At 46.7% G+C, this 20,616-nt stretch overlaps 1 protein-coding gene across 1 annotated transcript in view; it reads right to left on the bottom strand.

Moving 5' to 3' along the window:
* Heg1 (heart development protein with EGF like domains 1) overlaps positions 1 to 20,616 on the bottom strand; it is a 109,234-nt gene that overhangs the window by 13,315 nt on the left and 75,303 nt on the right. The window contains exons 9-14 of the mRNA XM_045146905.1: positions 19,506 to 19,609; positions 15,864 to 15,922; positions 15,484 to 15,644; positions 9,663 to 9,797; positions 1,811 to 1,853; positions 732 to 769 (exon numbers count right to left, since the gene is read on the bottom strand). Coding sequence (XP_045002840.1) covers positions 732 to 769; positions 1,811 to 1,853; positions 9,663 to 9,797; positions 15,484 to 15,644; positions 15,864 to 15,922; positions 19,506 to 19,609 — 540 coding nt within the window. The remainder of the gene's footprint in view (positions 1 to 731; positions 770 to 1,810; positions 1,854 to 9,662; positions 9,798 to 15,483; positions 15,645 to 15,863; positions 15,923 to 19,505; positions 19,610 to 20,616) is intronic.

Here is a 20,616-nt window from a genome sequence, read left to right as displayed (position 1 = left end):
CGGAGCCCATAGGTCAACTCCTCGCTATTCTGCTAACTTGATCCTTCATCTTCTCTTTTTCTCTCTCCATCGTTCAGGCACATTCATTTCTTTTTTTTAGCAAATATTTTATTGACATTTATTTATGTAAGAGAGAGAGAGAGAGAGAAAGGAGAACAACTGGGTATCCAGCCATTGCAAACAAACTCCAGACACATGTGCCACCTTGTGCATCTGGCTTACTTACGTGGGTCCTGGGGAATTGAACCCGGGTCCTTTGGCTTTGTAGGCAAGTGCCTTAACTACTAAGCCATCTCTCCAGCCCAAGGCACATTCATTTCTAACTTACTCCCAGAACACTGTGATCCCATGGCTGCCTCACAACGTCAAGTGATGTCCTTCTCCCCACTTACCAGCCCATCGTTCCAGGACGCCCTCCAAATGCATCTTTCCAAGAAATACCTGTGAGCGTCTCTCCATCCTCCTTCCCATGGGGTCTCTGCTCCCTCCCCCCACCTCATACCTGAGTTACCAGGCTGACTCTTGGCCCAGGCAGGCCCAGGCAGCGATGGACATCTCCTCTCCCAGGCCTCAAGCTCTGGAGAGCACCAGCCAGCCTTGCTCTCTATTTTTGCCACACCACCCAGCCCAGGACTTCCAGAGACAGTGGATTTGGATGTAAGGAGATGGCAGGGGACTGCCACCAGTGCCAGGGCCTGCCCAAGCACAAGGCTCCACGTTGGCATACTTACGGTTTCCGCAGTTGAGACCACCCAGGCCAAACGGGCAACTGCAAGTCAAGAGAGAAAAAGAACAAGAATCCGAATCAGTTTCAAAGCTCAAAAGGAATAATGGAGGCAATTTCTTTCTTTATTTTTGTTTGTTTATTTATTTGAAAGTGACAGAGAGAGAGAAAGAGAGAGAGAGAATGGGCGCGCCAGGGCCTCCAGCCACTGCAAATAAACTCCAGATGCATGCGCCCCCTTGTGCATCTGGCTAACGTGGGTCCTGGGCAATCGAGCCTCAAGGGTCCTTAGGCTTCACAGGCAAGTGCTTAACCTCTAAGCCATCTCTCCAGTCCCGGAGGCAATTTTTTAAGTAATTTATTTACTTAGGGTGGGTTCTTTTTGTTTGTTTGTTTTTGTTTTGCTTTGTTTTGTTTTTCGAGGTAGGGTCTCGCTCTGGCCCAGGATGACCTGGAATTCACAATGTAGGCTCAGGCCTCAAACTCACGGCGATCCTCCTACCTCTGCCTTCTGAGTGCTGGGATTAAAGGTGTGTGCCACCATGCCTGGCTAGGGAGGGTTCTTTATTAGGATGGTTTTTATTTTATTTATTAGAAAGAGAGGGAGAGGGAGAGAGAGACAGAATGGGTGCACTAGGGCCTCTAGCTATTGCAAACCAACTCCAGATGCATGCACTACATTGTGCATCTGTCTTACTGTACTGGGTACTGGGGATTCAAACCTGGGTCCTTAGGCTTCGTAGGCAAACACCTTAACCACTAATCCATCTCTCCAGACCCAGGGTGGTCTTACTAGTTTTTAGACAAGAGTCTCATGGAGCCCAGGCTAGCCTCAAACGCCTTGAGTAGAAGAGGATGACCCTGAACTTCTGCTCCTCTTGTCCCTGCCTTCTGAGTGCCAGGATTACAGGCATGTGACACCATACCCAATTTCACTTGGTGCTGGGGATCCAAGCTAGGGCCTCATGCATATTAGGCAAGTTACTCTAGCAACTAAGCCACATTCTCAACTTGCTTTAGGATAGCTTCAGTAGTTAGATTTGTGACTTCACCAGAAAAAAAAAAAAAAAGAACATGGAAACCTACCTCATACAGGTTTCATTTTCAAGCCTATATCCATCTTCACAGGCTAAAAGAGGAAAGGAAAACTCATGAATGTCCCATTGCAACTCATGGCCAGAACTCACATTTAATTAGATACTAGTCACCCGAAAGTCCTTAAGAATAGTCTAGAAGCAGATGGTAGCAAATAGCTTTAATACTATCTATAGCTTGATCTTTATTTTATTTTTCTTTATTTATTTGAGAGACAGGGAGAAATAGGCAGAAAGAGAGGGAGAGAGGATGGGCATGTCAGGGCCTCCAGCCGCTGCAAATGAACTCCAGATGTGTGCGCCCCCTTGTGTATCTGGCTTACATGGGTCCTGGGGAATTGAACCTGGGTCCTTTGGCTTTATAGGCAAGCACCTTACCCACTAAGCCATTTCTCCAGCCCCTATAACTTGATCTTTAAACACTGTTGCCAGCTCACCTCCTTCTCTCCTCTCTCTCTCTGTATGTGTGAGTGTGTGTGTGTGTGTGTGTGTGTGTGTGTGTGTGTATGTTCTGAGGGCAACCTCAGATGTCACTCTTTGCCTCTTGCCTTGCTTGAAGCACAGCTTCTCATTGCTCACCACTGGCCTGCAAGCTTCTGGGATTGTCTCTGCCTGTCTCTGTTTCCCATCTGGTTGTAATGTGTGTGCTAGGATTGCAGATACTAGAATTATAGCATTTGACTTTTCATGTGGATTCTGGGGATCCAAATCAGGTACCATGCTTGTACAGCAAGCACTTTATCCATCTTCCCAGCCCCTCAACTTTTAAAGTTATTAAGAAATTTTTCTTTTTTTAAAATAAAAAGTCTTTTATTATTTATTTGAGAGAGAGCGAGAGCGAGAGAGAGAGAGAGGAAGAGGCAGATAGAAAGAAAGAGAGAACGGGCATGCCAAGGCCTCCAGCCACTGCAAACGAACTTCAAACGCAAGCTTCCCCTTGTGCATCTGGCTTACGTGGGTCCTGGGAAATCGAACCGGGGTCCTTAGGCTTTACAGGCGACTGCCTTAACTGCAAAGCCATTTCCTCAGCCCAGGAAACTTTCCTTAATCTCATCGTGGCTCCATGTCCCATCAATAAGAAGAGGATAATATTAACAAGTTTCTTGGAAACTTGAAGTAAAATAAGGCTTGCTAATGGCTCAACATAAACCTGACACACAGTAATCACTAACTGAATATTTCCAGTTTTAGTTACTGTCCTGTAAATGCAATTTTTTTTTGAAGTTCTCCACAGATGAAAAATTTCTCCTGGGCTGGAGAGATGGCTTAGCAAGTAAGGTGCCTGCCTGCAAAGCCTAAAGATTGGAGTTCGATTCCCCAGTTCCCAAGTAAAGCCAGATGCATAAGGCGGCACATGCATCTGAAGTTCGTTTGCGGTGGCTGGAGGCCCTAGCATGTGCCCATTTTTTTTCTCTCTTTCTCTCTCTCCCTCCCCTTCCTTCTCTCAAATAAGTAAATAAAATATTTTTAAAAAACCTCTCCTGTGGAGTATCTTTCCATATACACAAAGACAAATGTTTTGTCTACTTTGATGTACATCAAATCCTCAGTGTGACAGTGGCCTTCTTGTTCCTCTTCCATGTGGTGGCAGAAGCTGTTGGTGATACTCTCTAGGACACAGTCCTGATGGGACCAGGTTTTCATAAGAGAGTAAGAGAATGGCGTGAGGGATTCTAGGCATCCAGATGCGTCTGAATTCGCCCCGTGCTCAAAGATGGAGCTTTGAACCTTCTGCTCTGCTTCACCCAACAGACCCCCGCGTGGCTCAGCTGTTCTCCCCCACATCTATCTGATCACAGAACGCTTTCTACACTATAATAACTCAGCCAAACACCACACACCATGCGAAAGCAGACAATGACAAGGACCTTATATACACAAATTCCTTGCTGCAAGGCATGATACAAAAAAATTTTGATTCCTGGGCTGGAGAGATGGCTTCGCAGTTATGGCGCTTGCCAGCAAAGTCAAAGAACCCGGGGTTCGATTCCCCCAGGACCCACGTAAGCCAGATGCACAAGGTGGCGCATGTGTCTGGAGTTCGCTTGCAGTGGCTGGCGGCCCTGGTGTGCCCATTCTTTCCCCATCTTCCCCTCTCTCTGCCTTTCTCTCTCAAATAAATAAATAAATAAAAATAAAAACATTTTTTTAAAAAAAATTTGATTCATGATTCATGTATGATATATGTTACAAAAGAGATCACAGACAAGGAAAAGTACACGGTACAGAGCCACTAACTCTGAACAGAGAGTCGTGAACCGCAGGCTGTGAGTGCCAACAGCATTCATGGGCGGAGGGTGAGATTGGGGGCAGTGTGCCCACCCTTCAGGCTGCTTTTAACTGTATAGTAGATGTGCTTAATATTCCCTTTACTTTTACCTTTCTTTTTCTTTCTGTTTTTAAAACATTTTATTTATTTATTTGAGAGAGACAGAAAGAGAGAGAGAAAGAGAATCGGTGTGCCAGAGCCTCCAGCCACTACAAAAGAACTCCAGACGCATGCGCCACATTGTGCATCTGGCTTTTGTTTGAATGTGGGTTCTTAGGCTTCAAAGGCCAACCCTTAACCGCTAAGCCATCTATCTCTCCAGCCCTTCCTTTCACCTTTTTAGTCCTACGGCCAAATGTTTCTGGCATCTATCATACTGTCATAAACCATCGACTAACGCGCCAGTAGAATGTGTGTTGGAAAACAGCTTGGAAAACACTGCTCTAAATAATCTGCAATCGATCTCATGGAAGACCATTAAAGAGCCATAAACAGGAGCGCACTGGGCTCCACAGAATCCCTTCTCCTGAGCTACATTCTCACGTACCAAGGTCCGAGAGCTGTTTGTGTTAAACAGCAGCCAGGAGACATGCCCACGACGTTTACTGCAGGATGCCATGGGCTACACTGTCACAGTGCCTCAGTAACCATCTGATAGTGATGCCCAAAGAAATTTCCTGCAGAGGACCCAGTGTCTAAACAGACGGGGAGTCTCCGCAATAACTTTACTTTATGGGTCCCGAATCTTTTCAAAACCACGTTCATTGTAGTTTTTGCGTCGGTGTTCAAGAAACTCAGAATGTGAATGGATGGCCCACCTTCAAAGCATACTGTTTTATCTTTCTGCACGTTCACCTCCTTCTAGCCCCCCAAAGTAGTTAATGTCCTCTTCAAACGGATATACTCTCTCTCTCTCTCTTTTTTATTTTCGAGGCAGGGTCTCGCTCTAGCTCAGTCTGACCTGGAATTCACTATGGAGTCTCAGAGCGGCCTTGAACTCACAACGCTCCTCCTACCTCTGTCTCCCGAGTGCTGGGATTAAAGGCGTGTGCCACCATGCCCAGCTCTGATTTATTCTTTAAATATATATGTATGTTTATGTATGTGCATATATATACATAATACATACACACATATATATGTATATATATTATGTATATATGTGCATATATACAGCATACATACATATGTATATATATGTGCATATATACATAATACATACACACAAATATATGTATATATGTATATATGTATATATGTATATATGCATATGCATATACATATACATATATATATATAGAGAGAGAGAGAGAGGGAGAAAGTCACCCAGGGCTTGTTTGCAGATTGCTATGTGGTAGAGGCTAGCCTTGAACTCATAATCCTCCTGCCTCAGCCTCCCAAGTGTTGAGATTATAAGAATGTGTCACTGTACCTAACACCTTTTTTTTTTTCATGGTTATGTGTGTGCATATTTAGTGTGCACATAAGGGCATGGATTCAAGTGTGCCACGGTGTGCATGTTGGGGTGAGAGGACACCTTTTTGGGTCCATTCTCACCTTTCTCCCTTATTTGAAGCAGGCTCTCTCTGGACCCCCCTCTGCTGTTATGTGCTATGCTCACACTGCAAGTTTCTGGCTAATTCTTCTGTCCCCATCTCTCATCTTACCATCAGCCTGCTGGGGTTAGAGAAGCTTCTAGAAGCCGGGCATGGTGGCGCACACCTTTAATTCCAGCACTGGGGAGGCAGAGGTAGGAGGATCACCGTGAGTTCGAGGCCACCCTGAGACTCCATAGTGAATTCCAGGTCAGTCTGGACTAGAGTGAGACCCTACCTCAAAAAAAAAAAAAAAAAAAAAAAAAAGAAGCCTCTAGCTTTTTTGCTTTGCAGCTGGGAAGGATTGAACTCAGGTATTTCTTAGGCCTGAAAGGTGAGCATTTTATCCACTGATCCATTTCCCAGCTCCTGACGCCATTCAAATAGTTTAAAATCTTATTTCGGTGCATGAATTTTCATTAGGCATTTCAAATCCTTTATGCACCAAGGAGGAACGTCATAACAATATCTGACTTTGAGGGCTGGAGAGATGGCTTAGCGGTTAAGCGCTTGCCTGTGAAGCCTAAGGACCCCGGTTCGAGGCTCGGTTCCCCAGGTCCCACGTTAGCCAGATGCACAAGGGGGCGCACGCGTCTGGAGTTCGTTTGTAGAGGCTGGAAGCCCTGGCGCGCCCATTCTCTCTCTCTCCCTCTATCTGTCTTTCTCTCTGTGTCTGTCGCTCTCAAATAAATAAATAAATAAAAATTAAAAAAAATATGTCTGACTTTGAGAAGGGTAAGGCTGTATCTTCCGATCTCTGACACTCTGAGTTCTCTTTTAGTCTTGTGAGAGAGCAGGGATTTCTCTAAGGAATAAGCACACAGTATCCCTGCCTTTCCTGGGCCTGTAGAGAAAGCTTCCTGCCCTGGTCGCCCTCCTTCTGCTATGTGCTTGTGTTAAGTCTAGCAAGGTTAGCCGCCCGGGGATGATTGACAGCTCCGGCAGGAGAGCTCCGCCCACCTCAGTACTGCGATCGACTGATGTCACAGCTGTCTATTCCATTCTCAACACTTCCTCCCGGAAATGTTGGTGCATTAAATCTCCCCCTCAACCCTCATCTGCTGCCAGGAGCTTCCCATTCCTGGGAAATTCCAGCCAGGTGCCACGTCCATCTGCTGTCCGGCCCGAGAGGTGGTGAATGAGGTTGTTTTTGTTTGGTTTGGTTTTTTCGAGGTAGGGTCTCACTCTGGCTCAGGCTGACCTGGAATTCACTATGCAGTCTCAAAGTGGCCTTGAACTCTTGGCGATCCTCCTACCTCTGCCTCCCGATTGAAGGCGTGTGCCACCATGCTGGGCGAATGAGGCTGTTTTCATTTAGCTTCAGACATAGCTTGACTTCCTGTTGTGATAAAGGCTCATCCAGTCATTTGTTAAAGATCGTGTGTTACTGTGTACCAGTGCCTCTCAGGGAAAGCTGTATCATTAGGACACTCCCAGTTTCACACAGCACACACCCCAAAGGGACTGTGACCCCGGAGCACTAAATATAAAATGAATGTGGCAAGAGTTTGCATATCTGACTCACTGGGCTTTCTCGTGCTATTGTAGGAAACAAACAAATTCAATCCCATCAACTTTGAAAGTAAACGGTGGGGTCTTAATAGCTGCTTTCTTTCCTTGAAGGAAACGAGGTCAAGATGAACCGATCTCTACCTGCCGTATATTCTGCCCTATCGAGCACACGTTCATTCAGCAGACATTTCAATCCCACAGTGTGCTAAATCTGACTTTGGCTCTCAAGGTATTGCATGCCTGGAAAGATGTGGACAGTTTGTTAGAATTCACTGTGATGCCCGCATAATAAAGGAAGCTAAGAAACCTAGGTGGGACACCTATTTTTAATGTTAAATGTCTGCATTTCAGCACCAATGGCCAGAAGATGTCACCACTAATCCATCACAATCCACAGCTGACGGGGCTGTGGCCCACAGAAACACAATCCATTCAGAGGCCTGGTGGCCATGAACTCTGCTGACAAGGGGTTTCAGTAACAAGGCCCAAACTAATCAAGGTCTCCTTGAATTGCTTCTTGGGTCATTGCTTGTTAGTAAACAGAAGCTTAGCAGGGCCTGTGCCGTTTAGAGCACACATGTTGGAAGGATAATCATAAATGGGGCATAGTGACATATGCCTGTTTCCATCAGTACTGACGGTGTCTGCTTTAAAAGAACGTCCCGTCTAACCCTAAGCAAAGCCAGTGTGAAAGTACTGCCCCGGATGGAACGAGTCCTCTAAGGAGAAGTCCTGTCAGAAATAAGTGGCATGTCACCTCGCCCTAGCGTGTGATTTAGATTTTTTTTTCTTTTCTTTTTTTTTTTGTTTTTTTGAGGTAGGGTCTCACTCTGGTCCAGGCTGACCTGGAATTAACTCTGTCATCTCAGGGTGGCCTTGAACTCATGGCAATCCTCCTACCTCTGCCTCCCGAGTGCTGGGATTAAAGGCGTGTGCCACCACGCCCGGCAGTATAGATTTTTATTTTTCAATTTTTATCTTGTTTTTGAGAGACAGAGAAAATGGGCATGCCAGGGCATTCAGCTGCTCCTACTGAACTCCAGAAGCAGGCACCACTTTGTGCATTTGGCTTGTGTGGGTCCTTTGGCTTTGCAGGCAAGTGCCTTATCTGCTAAGCCATCCCTCCAGCCCTTAATTTGTTTGTGAGAAAAAGAGAGAGAAATTAGCACGCCAGGGCCTCCAGCCATTGCAATGGAACTACGGATGCGTGTGCCACCTTGTGCCCATGTATCACCTTGGGTGTCTGGCTTATGTGGGTTCTGGGGAGTCGAACCTGGGTCCTTAGGTTTTATAGGCAAGTGCCCTAAGCGCTAAGCCATCTCTCCAGCCCCTAGTGTGTGATTTTGACTCAGATTCCAGTGTATCTGTCACCAGCAAGGTGTTATCTGAGCTGGAAACCTGTGTCATCCACATTCTAAACGCAGGCAATGTCCACGGCAGACTCGCCATTGCATGGTCAGCATTTCTGATGATCATGAATTACACAGACATTTTTTTTTTTTTTTCGCTCAGGTGCACAGTGCCCTGGACCCAAGTTAATTTTATTTTAAATAAAAATTTATGGACTGTATTTATTGAGCTGTCTTTTTATCTCCAAGTGAATGAACTTTAGGGTAGCAGGATTAGATCTTTGCCTTCTAACCTTTCATAAAGCCTTGAAAGCTATAACCCGTGAAATCAACAGCAACCTATGTGAACCACAGGAGCGAGGGCTTGTGGCTTACAAAGTACATCTATACAGTGCTTGCTTTAACTCCAGGCTTATCTACTGAAGCGCCATGACACTGGTTTCAAAATAGAGGAAAACTAAAGCTCAGAGAAATGAGGAGCTTGCTCAAGTAAGGCAGAGAAGGGCTCTCTGACTCAGGTGCTCCAGACCATGGTACCCGGACTGATGAGCCACAGCTGCCTACCCATCCCTCAGATACAAGGGCTGGAGGGATGCCTTAGTGGTTAAAGCATTTGCCTGCAAAGCCAAAGGACCCAGGTTCAATTCTTCAAGACCCACGTTAGCCAGATGCACAAAGGGGTGCACGCGTCTGGAGTTCGTCTGCAGTGCCTGGATGCCCTGGGGCACCCATTCTCTCCCTCTCTCTCTCTCTCTCAACTAAATAAATAATAAAAAAATTAAAAAACAAACCAACCAACCACATAATTATTCTAACTTCCTTCAAGTGGAAGGAAAGAAAGGAGAGAGGGAGGGAGGGAGAAAAGGAGTGGGAAAGGGCCATTGTTATCACAAGCATTCCATTCTCTTTTCTTTTGAATAGGATTGGCCAGACCAGCATGCACCAGTCAGAGATAACCCTATTATTTTAAGGAGATACTGGATTCATGTCTGCTGTGAGCCACATAATAAGAACCTCCAGTTTAGAATAGTTATAACCCAGAGCAGACAGAGCCTGCAAGCCCAGGGTAGACAAAAGCGCCCTCCCGTCCGGAGACAGATGCTGGGAACCTCTTGCTACCTCGGCAGGAGTGGTCCATCTTGTTGAACTGAAAGTAGCCGGACTTGCACTGGCACAGCGCGATGCCGTCCAGGTCAGTGCAGATGGAGGTCTCCTTGTCACATTCTGGATTCTTCCGCTTGCACAAGCTGCCAGCTGGAATATTAAAACGAGTCAGTGAAACGAAACCACACCCGTTCTTCACACATTAAGGAGCATGAATTTGCTATGCAAGGAGGCTCTCTGGGAAGTGTTCTCCCAGAGGTCCTCTCTGCACAGCCCCTGTCAGTGGCCCCTCTCTGTCACCCCGAGACCTATTCGAAAGAATTCACTGAGAGCACGGCCACGCTGCTCCTAATTCCGGTGCCCACTGCAAAGTGCGGTTTCAGTGTCGCGTGTCCCATACCTTTAGGTTAAATGACTATGGGGGAGGGGAGAGGAGAGGAGGACCGGGAGAGGAGCCATCCATCATGAACCCAGAAAACGTGACCATGTTCTTGGGCAGCCGAGAGGCTTGCACCAAAGACAACCAGCGCTGATCAGGCTTGACTCAGGTGGGTGCGTGTCTGGGTTGCGTGTATCAGTGTGGCCACTCTGTGGCAGGGCACTGAGGCTCATGATGAGAGGTACAGATGCTAACCTGCTTGCCCAGGGCTGGTGGGAACATGGTCCTCTATGAGGTTTGCCACAGCAAACACAACAAGGGCACTTTCACCATCTGAGACAGGCCTGGCAAGAGCCATGTGCCAACAGGGTGCACAGAGAGAGCAAAGCTATAAAACTAAGTGAATAATGAGTAGTAATTTATCTGCACCCCACAGAGGGCAAAGTATGACAGCTGGGTGCTGTTGCTGGGAGTCAAGTTTATCATGCGAAGAGCTGCAAGGGAACAGGCAAAGTGTACTTTGCACGATGGAGAATGGGGGCTGCGGTGGCTTGATTCAGGGGTCCCCCATAAACTTAGGTGTTCTGAATGCGAGGTTCCCCCGCTAATGGAGATTTGGGAATTAACGTCTCCTGCGTTGTTGGGGGCGGGCTTATGGGTGTTATAGCCAGTTTCCCCATGCCAGTGTTTGGCACACCCTCCTGTTGCCATTGTCCACCTGATGTTGGCCAGAGGCTGATGTCCACCCTCTGCTCATGCCATCATTTTCCCCTGCCATCATGGAGCTTCCCCTAGAGCCTGTAAGCCAAAATAAACCTCTTTTCCCCAGAAGGTGCTCTTGGTTAGGTGATTTCTACAAGTAATGCAAACCTGTCTGCAACCGGGGCCAATTTTCTAAGCCTCCTCTCCACTATCTGAAGGAAGACCCCAGAATTATTCATTTATTTATTTATTTGACAAAGAAAGAGGGGAAGAGAGAGAGAGAGAAAGAGAGAGAGAGAGAGAATGGGTACCCCAGGGCCTCCAGCCACTGCAAAGAAACTCCAGACACATGCACCCCCTTGTGCATCTGGCTAATGTGGGTCCTGGGGAATCGAACTTGGATTCTTTGGCTTTGCAGGCAAATGCCTCAACTGCTAAGCTATCCCTCCAGCCTCGACCCCAGCATTTTTAGAAACCACGTGCCAGTGTTGGCACCACAAAACTAACCCTTTCCCTGGTAGGGTGTGGTGAAGGGAGCTTACACTGGGGCCCAACTACCCACATGGTAGCAATATCCACCCTTTTGCGCGGAGTGCTAAAAGCTGGGCTGGTAGAGGGATTGGCCACAGTGAGGTTGGTTTAGAGTACAACTTTAGCTCTCAACCCTGAATTTCCTGTCCTTATCAGTGGAAGCTGAAGGGCTAAATCAGAGCTTCATTTGGGAATGTGATAAGTTTCCAATGTTTATTGTTAAGAAAAAAACTTGTATTATAAGAGATTTTTTAAAATTATTTATTTATTTATTTGAGAGCGACAGACACAGAGAGAAAGACAGATAGAGGGAGAGAGAGAGAATGGGCGCGCCAGGGCTTCCAGCCTCTGCAAACGAACTCCAGACGCGTGAGCCCCCTTGTGCATCTGGCTAACGTGGGGTCTGGGGAACCGAGCCTCGAACCGGGGTCCTTAGGCTTCACAGGCAAGCGCTTAACCGCTAAGCCATCTCTCCAGCCCAAGAGATTTTTTTTTAAATAGAACTCTTACAAGGCAAACTGCAAAGCTGGCACCAGGTGGTGCTGAACCTCCATAATCCTGTATCTAAATTCTTTGGAGGTTTTGCCTGTCTCTTATCCTAACAGAAAGAAATACCTCTAGGACTAAAGCTTGTTCAGGCCACGCTAGCCTTGTCCAGGAGCCAGCCTGAACTGTCCGGCTTGATTAGATGTTTTCTGAAGCCAGGGTCATGTTTTCCTGCCATCCTGCCCATCGCTCCACCTGCTGGCAGATCTTCACTGCTGTGCCACAGAAACAAGTGTCCTGGAGTGGCAGATTCATGGAGGACAGACACTGCCTCGCAATGGGGGCTACTTTCCTGAATGTTCTCAACAAACATGCTCCATAAATCCTCGAAACAGAACCAAGCAAGATCTTCTTCATTTTAAACCTAGTGATGTGAGTTTTCTATAGTCACAGTTCCCACGGTCTTCACTGGGCATAACATTTGCCAAAGTAGACAACGAACACTTATGTGAACCTAGGGCTGAGACATTCCATGAAGGACTCCCAAGGTTGATAGACCTCAGGAGGCCATAAGAGCTTCAGCCCTTTGAAAGGCATGGGAGTGAACATTCTGGCTGTGTCTAGAGCACACTCTTTTTTTTTTTTTTTTTTGAGGTAGGGTCTCACTCTAGCCCAGGCTGACCTGGAATTCACTATGGAGTCTCAGGGTGGCCTCGAACTCATGGCAATCCTCCTACCTCTGCCTCCCGAATGCTGGGATTAAAGGTGTGCACCACCACGCCCGGCTCCTTAGAGCACATTCTTGACCATGTGCTGACACCCCTGTATGCAGCCCACCTCTCTAGTACCAGAACAATGACCAAGATACCAAGCTGTGTCTGTTACAAAACCTGGAGAAGAGGGCTGGGGAGATAGCATAGTGGTTAAGGCGCTTGCCTGTGAAACGGGAGGACCCAGATTTGATTCCCCAGTGCCCATGTAAGCCAGATGCACAAGTTGGCACATGCGTGTGGAGTTCGTTTGTAGTGGCTAAAGGCCCGGGTGTGCTAATTCTTTCTATCTGCCTCTTTCCCTCTCTAGTAATGAATGAATGAATGAATATTTTAAACAAAAAACAAGACCAAACAAAAAATGGCTCAGTGGTTAAAGACACTTGCTTAAAATATCACAATGTGGCTGGAGGGATCGCTGAGCAGTTAGGGTGCTTACCTTCAAAGCAAAAGGACCTAGTTTTGACTCCCCAGAACCCATGTAAGCCAGATGCACAAGGTGATGCATGCATCTGGAGTTTGTTTGCAGTGGTTAGAGGTCCTGGCGCGCCCATTCTCTCTCTCTCAGATAAAAAAATTACAATTAAAAAACATCACAATGAAAACCTGGAGAAGGTTTGGGAGTAAAGACAGAGAAGTGAGCCAATTTCAGCCAAATATGCATGGCTATCTTTGTTCTCAAGGGCTTGGAAAGGAGCAGTAAAGAAACCTCAGCAGGGGCTGAAGAGGTGGCTTAGTGGTGGCGCTTGCCTGCAAAGCCAAAGGATCCCCGTTCGATTCCCCGGGACCCATGTACAAGGTGGCACATGCATCTGGAGTTCCATTTGCAGTGGCTGGAAGCCCAGAAGCGCCCATTCTCTCTCTCCCTCTCTCTCTCTTTCTCAAATAAACAAATAAATATTAAAAAAAAAAGAAACCTCAGCAAATTAAAAAAAAAGTGGGGAGGGGCGCGGAGAGATGGCTTAGTGGTTAAGGTGCTTGCCTGAGAAGCCTAAGGATCCAGGTTCGATTCCCAAGAACCCATGAAAGCCAGATGCACAGGGTGGTGTATGCATCTGGAGCTCGTTTACAGTGGCAAGAGGCCCTGGCATGCCCATTCTCTCTCTAACAAATAAATACAAATTAAAATACTTTTAAAAAAGAAGATGCCTCAGTGAGGAAGCAAGGATGGCGGGAGTCTTCCCACAGACATATTTAAGCAGCCCAAAGAATGTGGGTCAGACAGCATGCACACAGGCTGATGTGAACAAGCTGTCACAAATCCAATTATCAAGGCACAAAATGCATTTACTGAGAACACAAAAGTAACCAGGTTCAATACTTACCATATAGAATGCGCTCCATAAATATTTAGTCAACTGAAAAGTACCACCTCACTAGGAGGGAACAAAAAATGGTGCCCTTAAGTCCTCCGCAAAGAGAAACAAAAACATAAAACCAGAGAGTCTCCAAGGTTCCCTGAATAGCATAACGTGGCACGAACCTTTTTTTTTATATATATTTTTTGTTCATTATTTATTTATTTATTTGAGAGCTACAGACACAGAGAGAAAGACACATAGAGGGAGAGAGAGAGAATGGGCACGCCAGGGCTTCCAGCCACTGCAAACGAACTCCAGACGCGTGCGTCCCCTTGTGCATCTGGCTAACGTGGGACCTGGGGAACCGAGCCTCGAACCGGGGTCCTTAGGCTTCACAGGCAAGCGCTTAACCGCTAAGCCATCTCTCCAGCCCAAGTGGCACGAACCTTTTAACTCCCCAAACAATAGCCACTTTAACTCCCGAAAGTTTAGAGCGTCCCCCTTCCCAAATTACTCACTAGTCATCTTTGAACTCTTATCTCAGAGTGAAAGGTTAGCTACCCAGCTCCCAAGTTCTGCAATGAACTTGCTCTGTGGAGAAGCTCTCTGGACCACTACTTACAAAACCTTGACCCACTGGGAAAGTCCTAGACCAACCAACGGATAGCCAGATACCTTCCATTTATGTCCGGCATCTGGAGAGCAGATGGAGAGTTTCATGCTAGGTCCTCCATCCGTTGCCAGCCCCAGTCAAATGGTAAAATGAGTTAACCAGCACCCACTTTGATCACTTGTGATGCCCTACATGGCACCCGACCCTTTTTGCCAAGAGGCACTTCTGATTCCAGCACTGATTTCCATGCCAGGCATGAAACTTCCTCCACCACACAAGTCTGCCTTTCAAGCTTGTCTCTATAATCTCTTTCCTCATGTGCCTCAACCTACATACACTGCAGAGCTTTTGACAAAACAAAGCAAAAGGGGAAATCTTCACTGCTGGTACTAGTGGGAGTATTGTGTTCCACACTGTTTTACACTTATTACATGGAAACAAACGAAACGACAGCCAATACTGCGCATACTTAAAAAAAAAAAACACTGTCTTTTATTTGTAAACAGAGAGATATAGAGAGGAGACAGAGAGACAGAGAGAATACACCAGAGCCTTCAGCTGCTGCCAACAAACTGTAGATGTATGCGCCACTTTGTGCATCTGGCTTTATGTGGGTACTGGGGAATTGAACCCAGGTCCCTAGGCTTGCAGGCAAGCACCTTAACTGCTGAGCCATCTCTCCAGCAACTCCCCGCTCCCTGCCCGGCCCCGCATGCTTTTTTTTTTACTTAACAATTTCGATGATGTAGGTTCGTGTGTCACTGAATAGAATATACTCTCCGTGTGCGAGTTTCTGTCTTCCCAGGAAACAAGGGTGGTTTCTCTTTGTCACATCAGCTCCCTGAGCCTCTCCCTCCTACCCCAGCTCTGTACAGAAGCAGTAGAGTGCCCAGGACCAGGAGACCTGATGCCGTGAAGGCCGAACTTCATACTTATTCCAAGGACAGCCTTCATGGGGAGCTCTCTAGGACCTGAGTCCTGAACCCCTCCCGTTCTCAGTAGGTCCGTTTGTCTGCACAGGCAGGCCCCTCCTGAGGCCCTCCAACTCCCGTACCTCTAAAGATCCGCCTCTGAGACCCCAAGAGTTGGCAGACTTCAGCGGAGGACCTGCAGGAGTTGACGTATTTCTGGATCCCATCAGCCAGGTCAAACAGCGTCACGTTGGAGGCCAGGGCAAAGGTGGTTTGCAGTGAGATCCCCACTGCATTGGACTCCCTGTGGGTGAAGTGGGTGAGGTCTTAACTGACCTGAAAGGACATGTGTGCCCCAGGCCGTTGGAAAGTGAGTGACACTTCCATTATCCAGTGAAGGAAGAGGTGAGTATGAAGGCCCATTGGATTAGTCACAAGACAGCATCCCGCCACCACCATGTTGGAACAAGCTCCTCCCCGTCTCAGAGACTGGTTCAAAAGCAAAAGTAATTCTGTCTCTTACCTAGCTGCGTGAACTGTAGATCGGATATAACCAGGTAACGTTGAAAAGCACATATTTAACTGCAAGGAAGGACAGGGTTGTTGTTAACAGCGAGGGAAACAAAAAAGCCTTGGGCCAAGAATCAATTTCCTATTTTCAGGATACAATGGGCATTCCAGCCATCAAGCCATCAGCAGGCAGCTTTTATACAGAAGCACTGTCCTTTTTTTTTTTTTGCCCCCTCCCCACAATGCCTTTTTGTTGCCCCCCCCCAGCACAAAGGGAGAGAGGCAGATAGTAAATCAGTGGGGAAAGCTCAGTGGGAAGTGATGTTCAGGGCAGCACCCCTGAACACAAAGACATCTTCAAAGCAGCAGATCTGTTCTAAGGCCCACAGTTTCAAAACCTTCAGGTAGCTGTTTATTTGGACTCTGCACAGCGAACAAGCTTGTTGACAAGGCTCAGTTTCCGTTTAGCTTCCCCAGGTCTGGGAGGCCCGACCCAGACCCCCTCATTTCTACAATGAGCTGACCTAACTCAAAGATAGGCCCTTCATCAAAAAGCTCTCCGTGGGAAATCACATGACATGGGCAGAGAGCCCCTTTGCTGAGAGCAAATTAAGAGCCATGCTTCCTGCGTTTGCCTGATGCCCTCACAAAGAACAGAAAAATCCGTGTGTAGCATGCAGTATTGTGCCTGCTTCCTTAACTTTGCTCCACGGCCACAGTGTCCAGTCCCATGCAAAGCCATGTGTTTTCAAAGCCAGTGTTTCCAAACACTTGACTCTTCCGAAGATAAAAATCAAGCATGGGCCGGGCGTAGTGGCGCACGCCTTTAATCCCAGCACTCGGGAGGCAGAGGTAGGAGGATCGCCGTGAGTTCAAGGCCACCCTGAGACTCCATAGTGAATTCCAGGTCAGCCTGAGCTAGAGTGAGACCCTACCTCAAAAAAACCAAAAAAAAAAAAAAAAAGAAAAAAAAAATCAAGCACGGGATATTATCCAATGCTTTTTGGCTCTTATGGCATTGCCTTATCTCCTAATAGCAATGATTTATTATTCTCGCTTTCTTACCGACTTTGTTTTCCCCAGGTATTGCTGAGCAGAAGGGCATCTTGGGAAAGACAATACAAGTAGCCTCCCCAGTTTCTGGTTAATCCTTCACTGTTTCTTGGGGATGGATATGTCACATCACCAGTAAATTATATGGTGATATTGGGCAAACGATCACAACAAAACAAACCAACCAACAAACAAAAACCCCCAAGTTAGGTAAGTCACTGAGCTTAGGGTCGTTAGTATCTGTTCCCTGAACTATCTTAGAAAGAAATATCTACCTGTAGCATAACCAGGAGGCAGTAGTGTGCAGTAACAAGATGACTAGGCATAGGGTTAGCCTCTGCTGTATAGCCAAGAACTTAACCTTGTCCTGAGAGAAGACATGCCTTGTTCTGCTTGTTAACAATGACTATCTTTCCCAGGGAGTCCTTGGCCGTACCAGAGAGTCCAGCAGTGTGATGTTAGGGTGGGGGTCTCTGGGGAACATGGCCGTCAGCTCAGCTTCTGGAGGGGCTAGAAACTGAGGTCAGCCATACTAGAAAGTCCACCACGTCTACGTGACAAAGCCCAGAGAAGACTTCACCCGCCAAGGCTCAGGTAAGCAGCATGGTTGACAATACTCCAAACTGCTTCTAGACTAGGCGGGGGTGTGCCCGTGACCCCGCGGGGACAGGACAGCTGGAAGCTCTGTGTCTGGAACTCTCATGGGCTCTGCCCCGCGCATCTCTTCCCTTGGCATGATCATTTTAACCCTGAAGCCTTTCTTACTGCACTGCATCAAGGTGTCATGATGATAGCTTTATTAAGGAAGTTCTGAAATTTCTGAAATTTAGGGTAGTCTTAAGGACCCTGAACTTGCAACTGGTGTCAGTAATCAAGGCGGCAAGGAGACTGTTCCCAACTTTGCGCCTGCCTTGTACGTTCTCAGTCAATATCATTAAGTTCCAGGACCTCCCAGGTCTCCATAAGCAAAGGTATCGTTAACGCTCAGAGGAATGAACATCTGGCCTACTCCCTGAAGTAGTACATGCTCAATAGACCGAATGGAATTATAATTCAAATAAATACCACAGTCCTATAAAAAACACAGGCTAAAAATACGGTCACTCTCACCCACAAAGAACAAGTGAAATCGAGGCCAGGTGTGATGGTGTATGCCTCTCATCTCAGCACTTGGGAGGCTGAGGTAGGAGCCATCCTGGGCTACATAGTGAGTCCCAGATCAGCTTTTCACCCTGACTCAAAAAATAAAATAAAGAGGGCTAAAGAGATAGCTTAGTGGATACGGCGCTTGCCTGTGAAGCCAAAGGACCCGGGTTCATTTCCCCAGGACCCACATAAGTCAGATATACAAAGTGGCACATGCGTATGGAGTTCGTTTGCAGTGGCTGGAGGCTCTGGTGTGCCCATCCTCTATCTTCCCTCTCTCTCTCTCTCTCTCTCTCTCTCTCTCTCTCTCTCTCTCTCTCTCAAATAAATAAAATCAAATAAAGAAAGATCAAGTGGAATTGAAATGCAATAATGACTTCTAACTTCTTTAATGGCTAATTTCAGTTTTCTAAAAGCCCGACCTTTGACTTAGGTATCAGCTGGGAAGAAAATGCATTGTCTGCATTGCATTTTCATTTCTTTTGTTCTGATAAAAAGCCAAGAGGTATAGCCTTCTCCCCACCCCTCCACCCCCCCAGCCAAAGGCCAGGCCCCTAGATAAGTTACATAGTGAGCGCTCAAATCTTAGGTCATCAGGATTAATACTGGCCCCATGTACCCCCTTGAAGCTTGAGGAGATAGAGTATCATTCGCCCCAAGCTCTGAAAACATTGGCAGCTTCACACCGTGCCTGTCCGGGTCCTGTCTCTTCAATCACAGCCCACATTCTGAATCTGCTCAGGGAGAAGAGACGCCACGGCGACCCCTGTATTCCAAGACGCATCTGGACCGCCGCTAGGTGTCAACGCCTCCCTTCTATTCCCAGGACACCTTTTCTTTCTTTTTCAAAAACAATTTTTATTAATATATTTTATTTATTTATTTGAGAGGTAGAAAGAGGGAGAGAGAGAGAGAGAGAATGGGTACACCAGGACCTCCAGCCACTGAAAACAAACTCCAGGTGCATGTGCCCCTTGTACATCTGGCTAATGTGGGATCTGGAGAGTCGAACTGGGATCCTTTGGCTTTGCAGGCAAGTGCCTTAACCGCTAAGCCATCTCTCCAGCCCACTTTCTTTCTTTGTTTAAAAAAATATTTTATTTATTTATTTAAGCAAGAGAGAGAGAGAGAGAGAGAGAGAGAGAGAGAAAGAGGGAGAGAATGGGCGCGCCAGAGCCTCCAGCCACTGCAAACAAACTCTGGATGCATGCGCCCCCTGTGCATCTGGCTTATGTAGGTCCTGGGGAATTGAACTGGGGTCCTTAGGCTTTGCAGGCAAATGCCTTAACCGCTAAGCCATTTCCCCAGCCCCCCCAGATACTTTTTCTTTTACCATGAAGTCCCTTCCAAATTCAAATGGCATGTAGGTGATATAGGTAATTCCTAAGCAGTGCTCACCTCATAAAGCTTGTTCTAGAAGAGGATTAGCAATGGAGGGGTCTTTCAGGAAACTTACCGTTCTGGTGATCTCATTTTCGACTTTGTGTAGTTCTGAATGCTTTTCCGCAGTAGTGTTGAGGAAAGTTTTCTTTAATTTAAACTCTGTCACGAAGGTTCTAACTGAAAATGACAATGCTATCTGTTAGGCCATACAACGGAAAGACTTACACAAGACTGTGCATTTGCACATCTCTAGGAAAGCGAGCTATACACCCTTCCCCAGGATAACCTCAGTGCATTTCCTTCTCCTGGGGCTAGAGACCACGCCTGCCTTTTCTAGGGGTTAACCACAGGTTATAGAGAAAGAAGCCAAACACTGGTAGTGAGTTAGATGCCAAGGGGTGACACAGTATGACTATACGTCATATAATGAAAACAATCAATATTAAAAACACTGTTGGGTTCAGAAAAAAAATTAAAGTATTTAAAATTTTTTATTTATTTATTAGGAAGAGTAAGAGGTAGATAGATAGATACAGAGAGAATGGGCTTGCACCAGGGCCTCTAGCCACTGCAAACGAACTCCAGACGCATGTGACACTGTATGCATCTGGCTTACGTGGGACCTGGAGAATCGAACCTGGGTCCTTAGGCTTCACAGGCAAGTGCTTTAACCAGTAAGCCACCTCTCCAGCCCCAAAGTATTTTGTTAATATTTATTTTTTACTTATTTATTTGACAGAGAGAAAGAGAGAGACAGAGACAGAGAGAATGGGCATTCCAGGGCCTCCAGCTGCTGCAAATGAACTCTAGGCACACGCACTGCCTTGTGCATCTGGTTTACATGGGTCCTAGGGAATCGAACCTAGGTCTTTTGGCTTTGTAGGCAAAAGCTTTAGCTGTTAAGCCATCTTTCCAGCCCCAGAAAAATATTTTTAAAAAGCAGCCCCATTTTTAGAGCCCATTTCACTCATAAAATAAAATTCTAGTTAACATCAGCTTGTGCTGATTGGGCCACTTAACAATTGGCAGACAGGGCTGGAGAGATGACTTAGTGGTTAAGGCACTTACCTGTGAAGCCTAAGGACCCAGGTTTGATTCCACAGAACCCATGAAAGCTAGATGCATAAAGTGGTACATGCGTTTGGAGTTTGTTTGCAGTGGCTGAAGGCCCTGGTATGTCTGTT

The sequence above is a fragment of the Jaculus jaculus genome, chromosome 4, assembly GCF_020740685.1.
Source record: "Jaculus jaculus isolate mJacJac1 chromosome 4, mJacJac1.mat.Y.cur, whole genome shotgun sequence".
Classification (NCBI taxonomy): domain Eukaryota; kingdom Metazoa; phylum Chordata; class Mammalia; order Rodentia; family Dipodidae; genus Jaculus; species Jaculus jaculus.
Note: the sequence above shows the minus strand (reverse complement) of the source record. Positions and strands in the feature narration are given on the sequence as shown.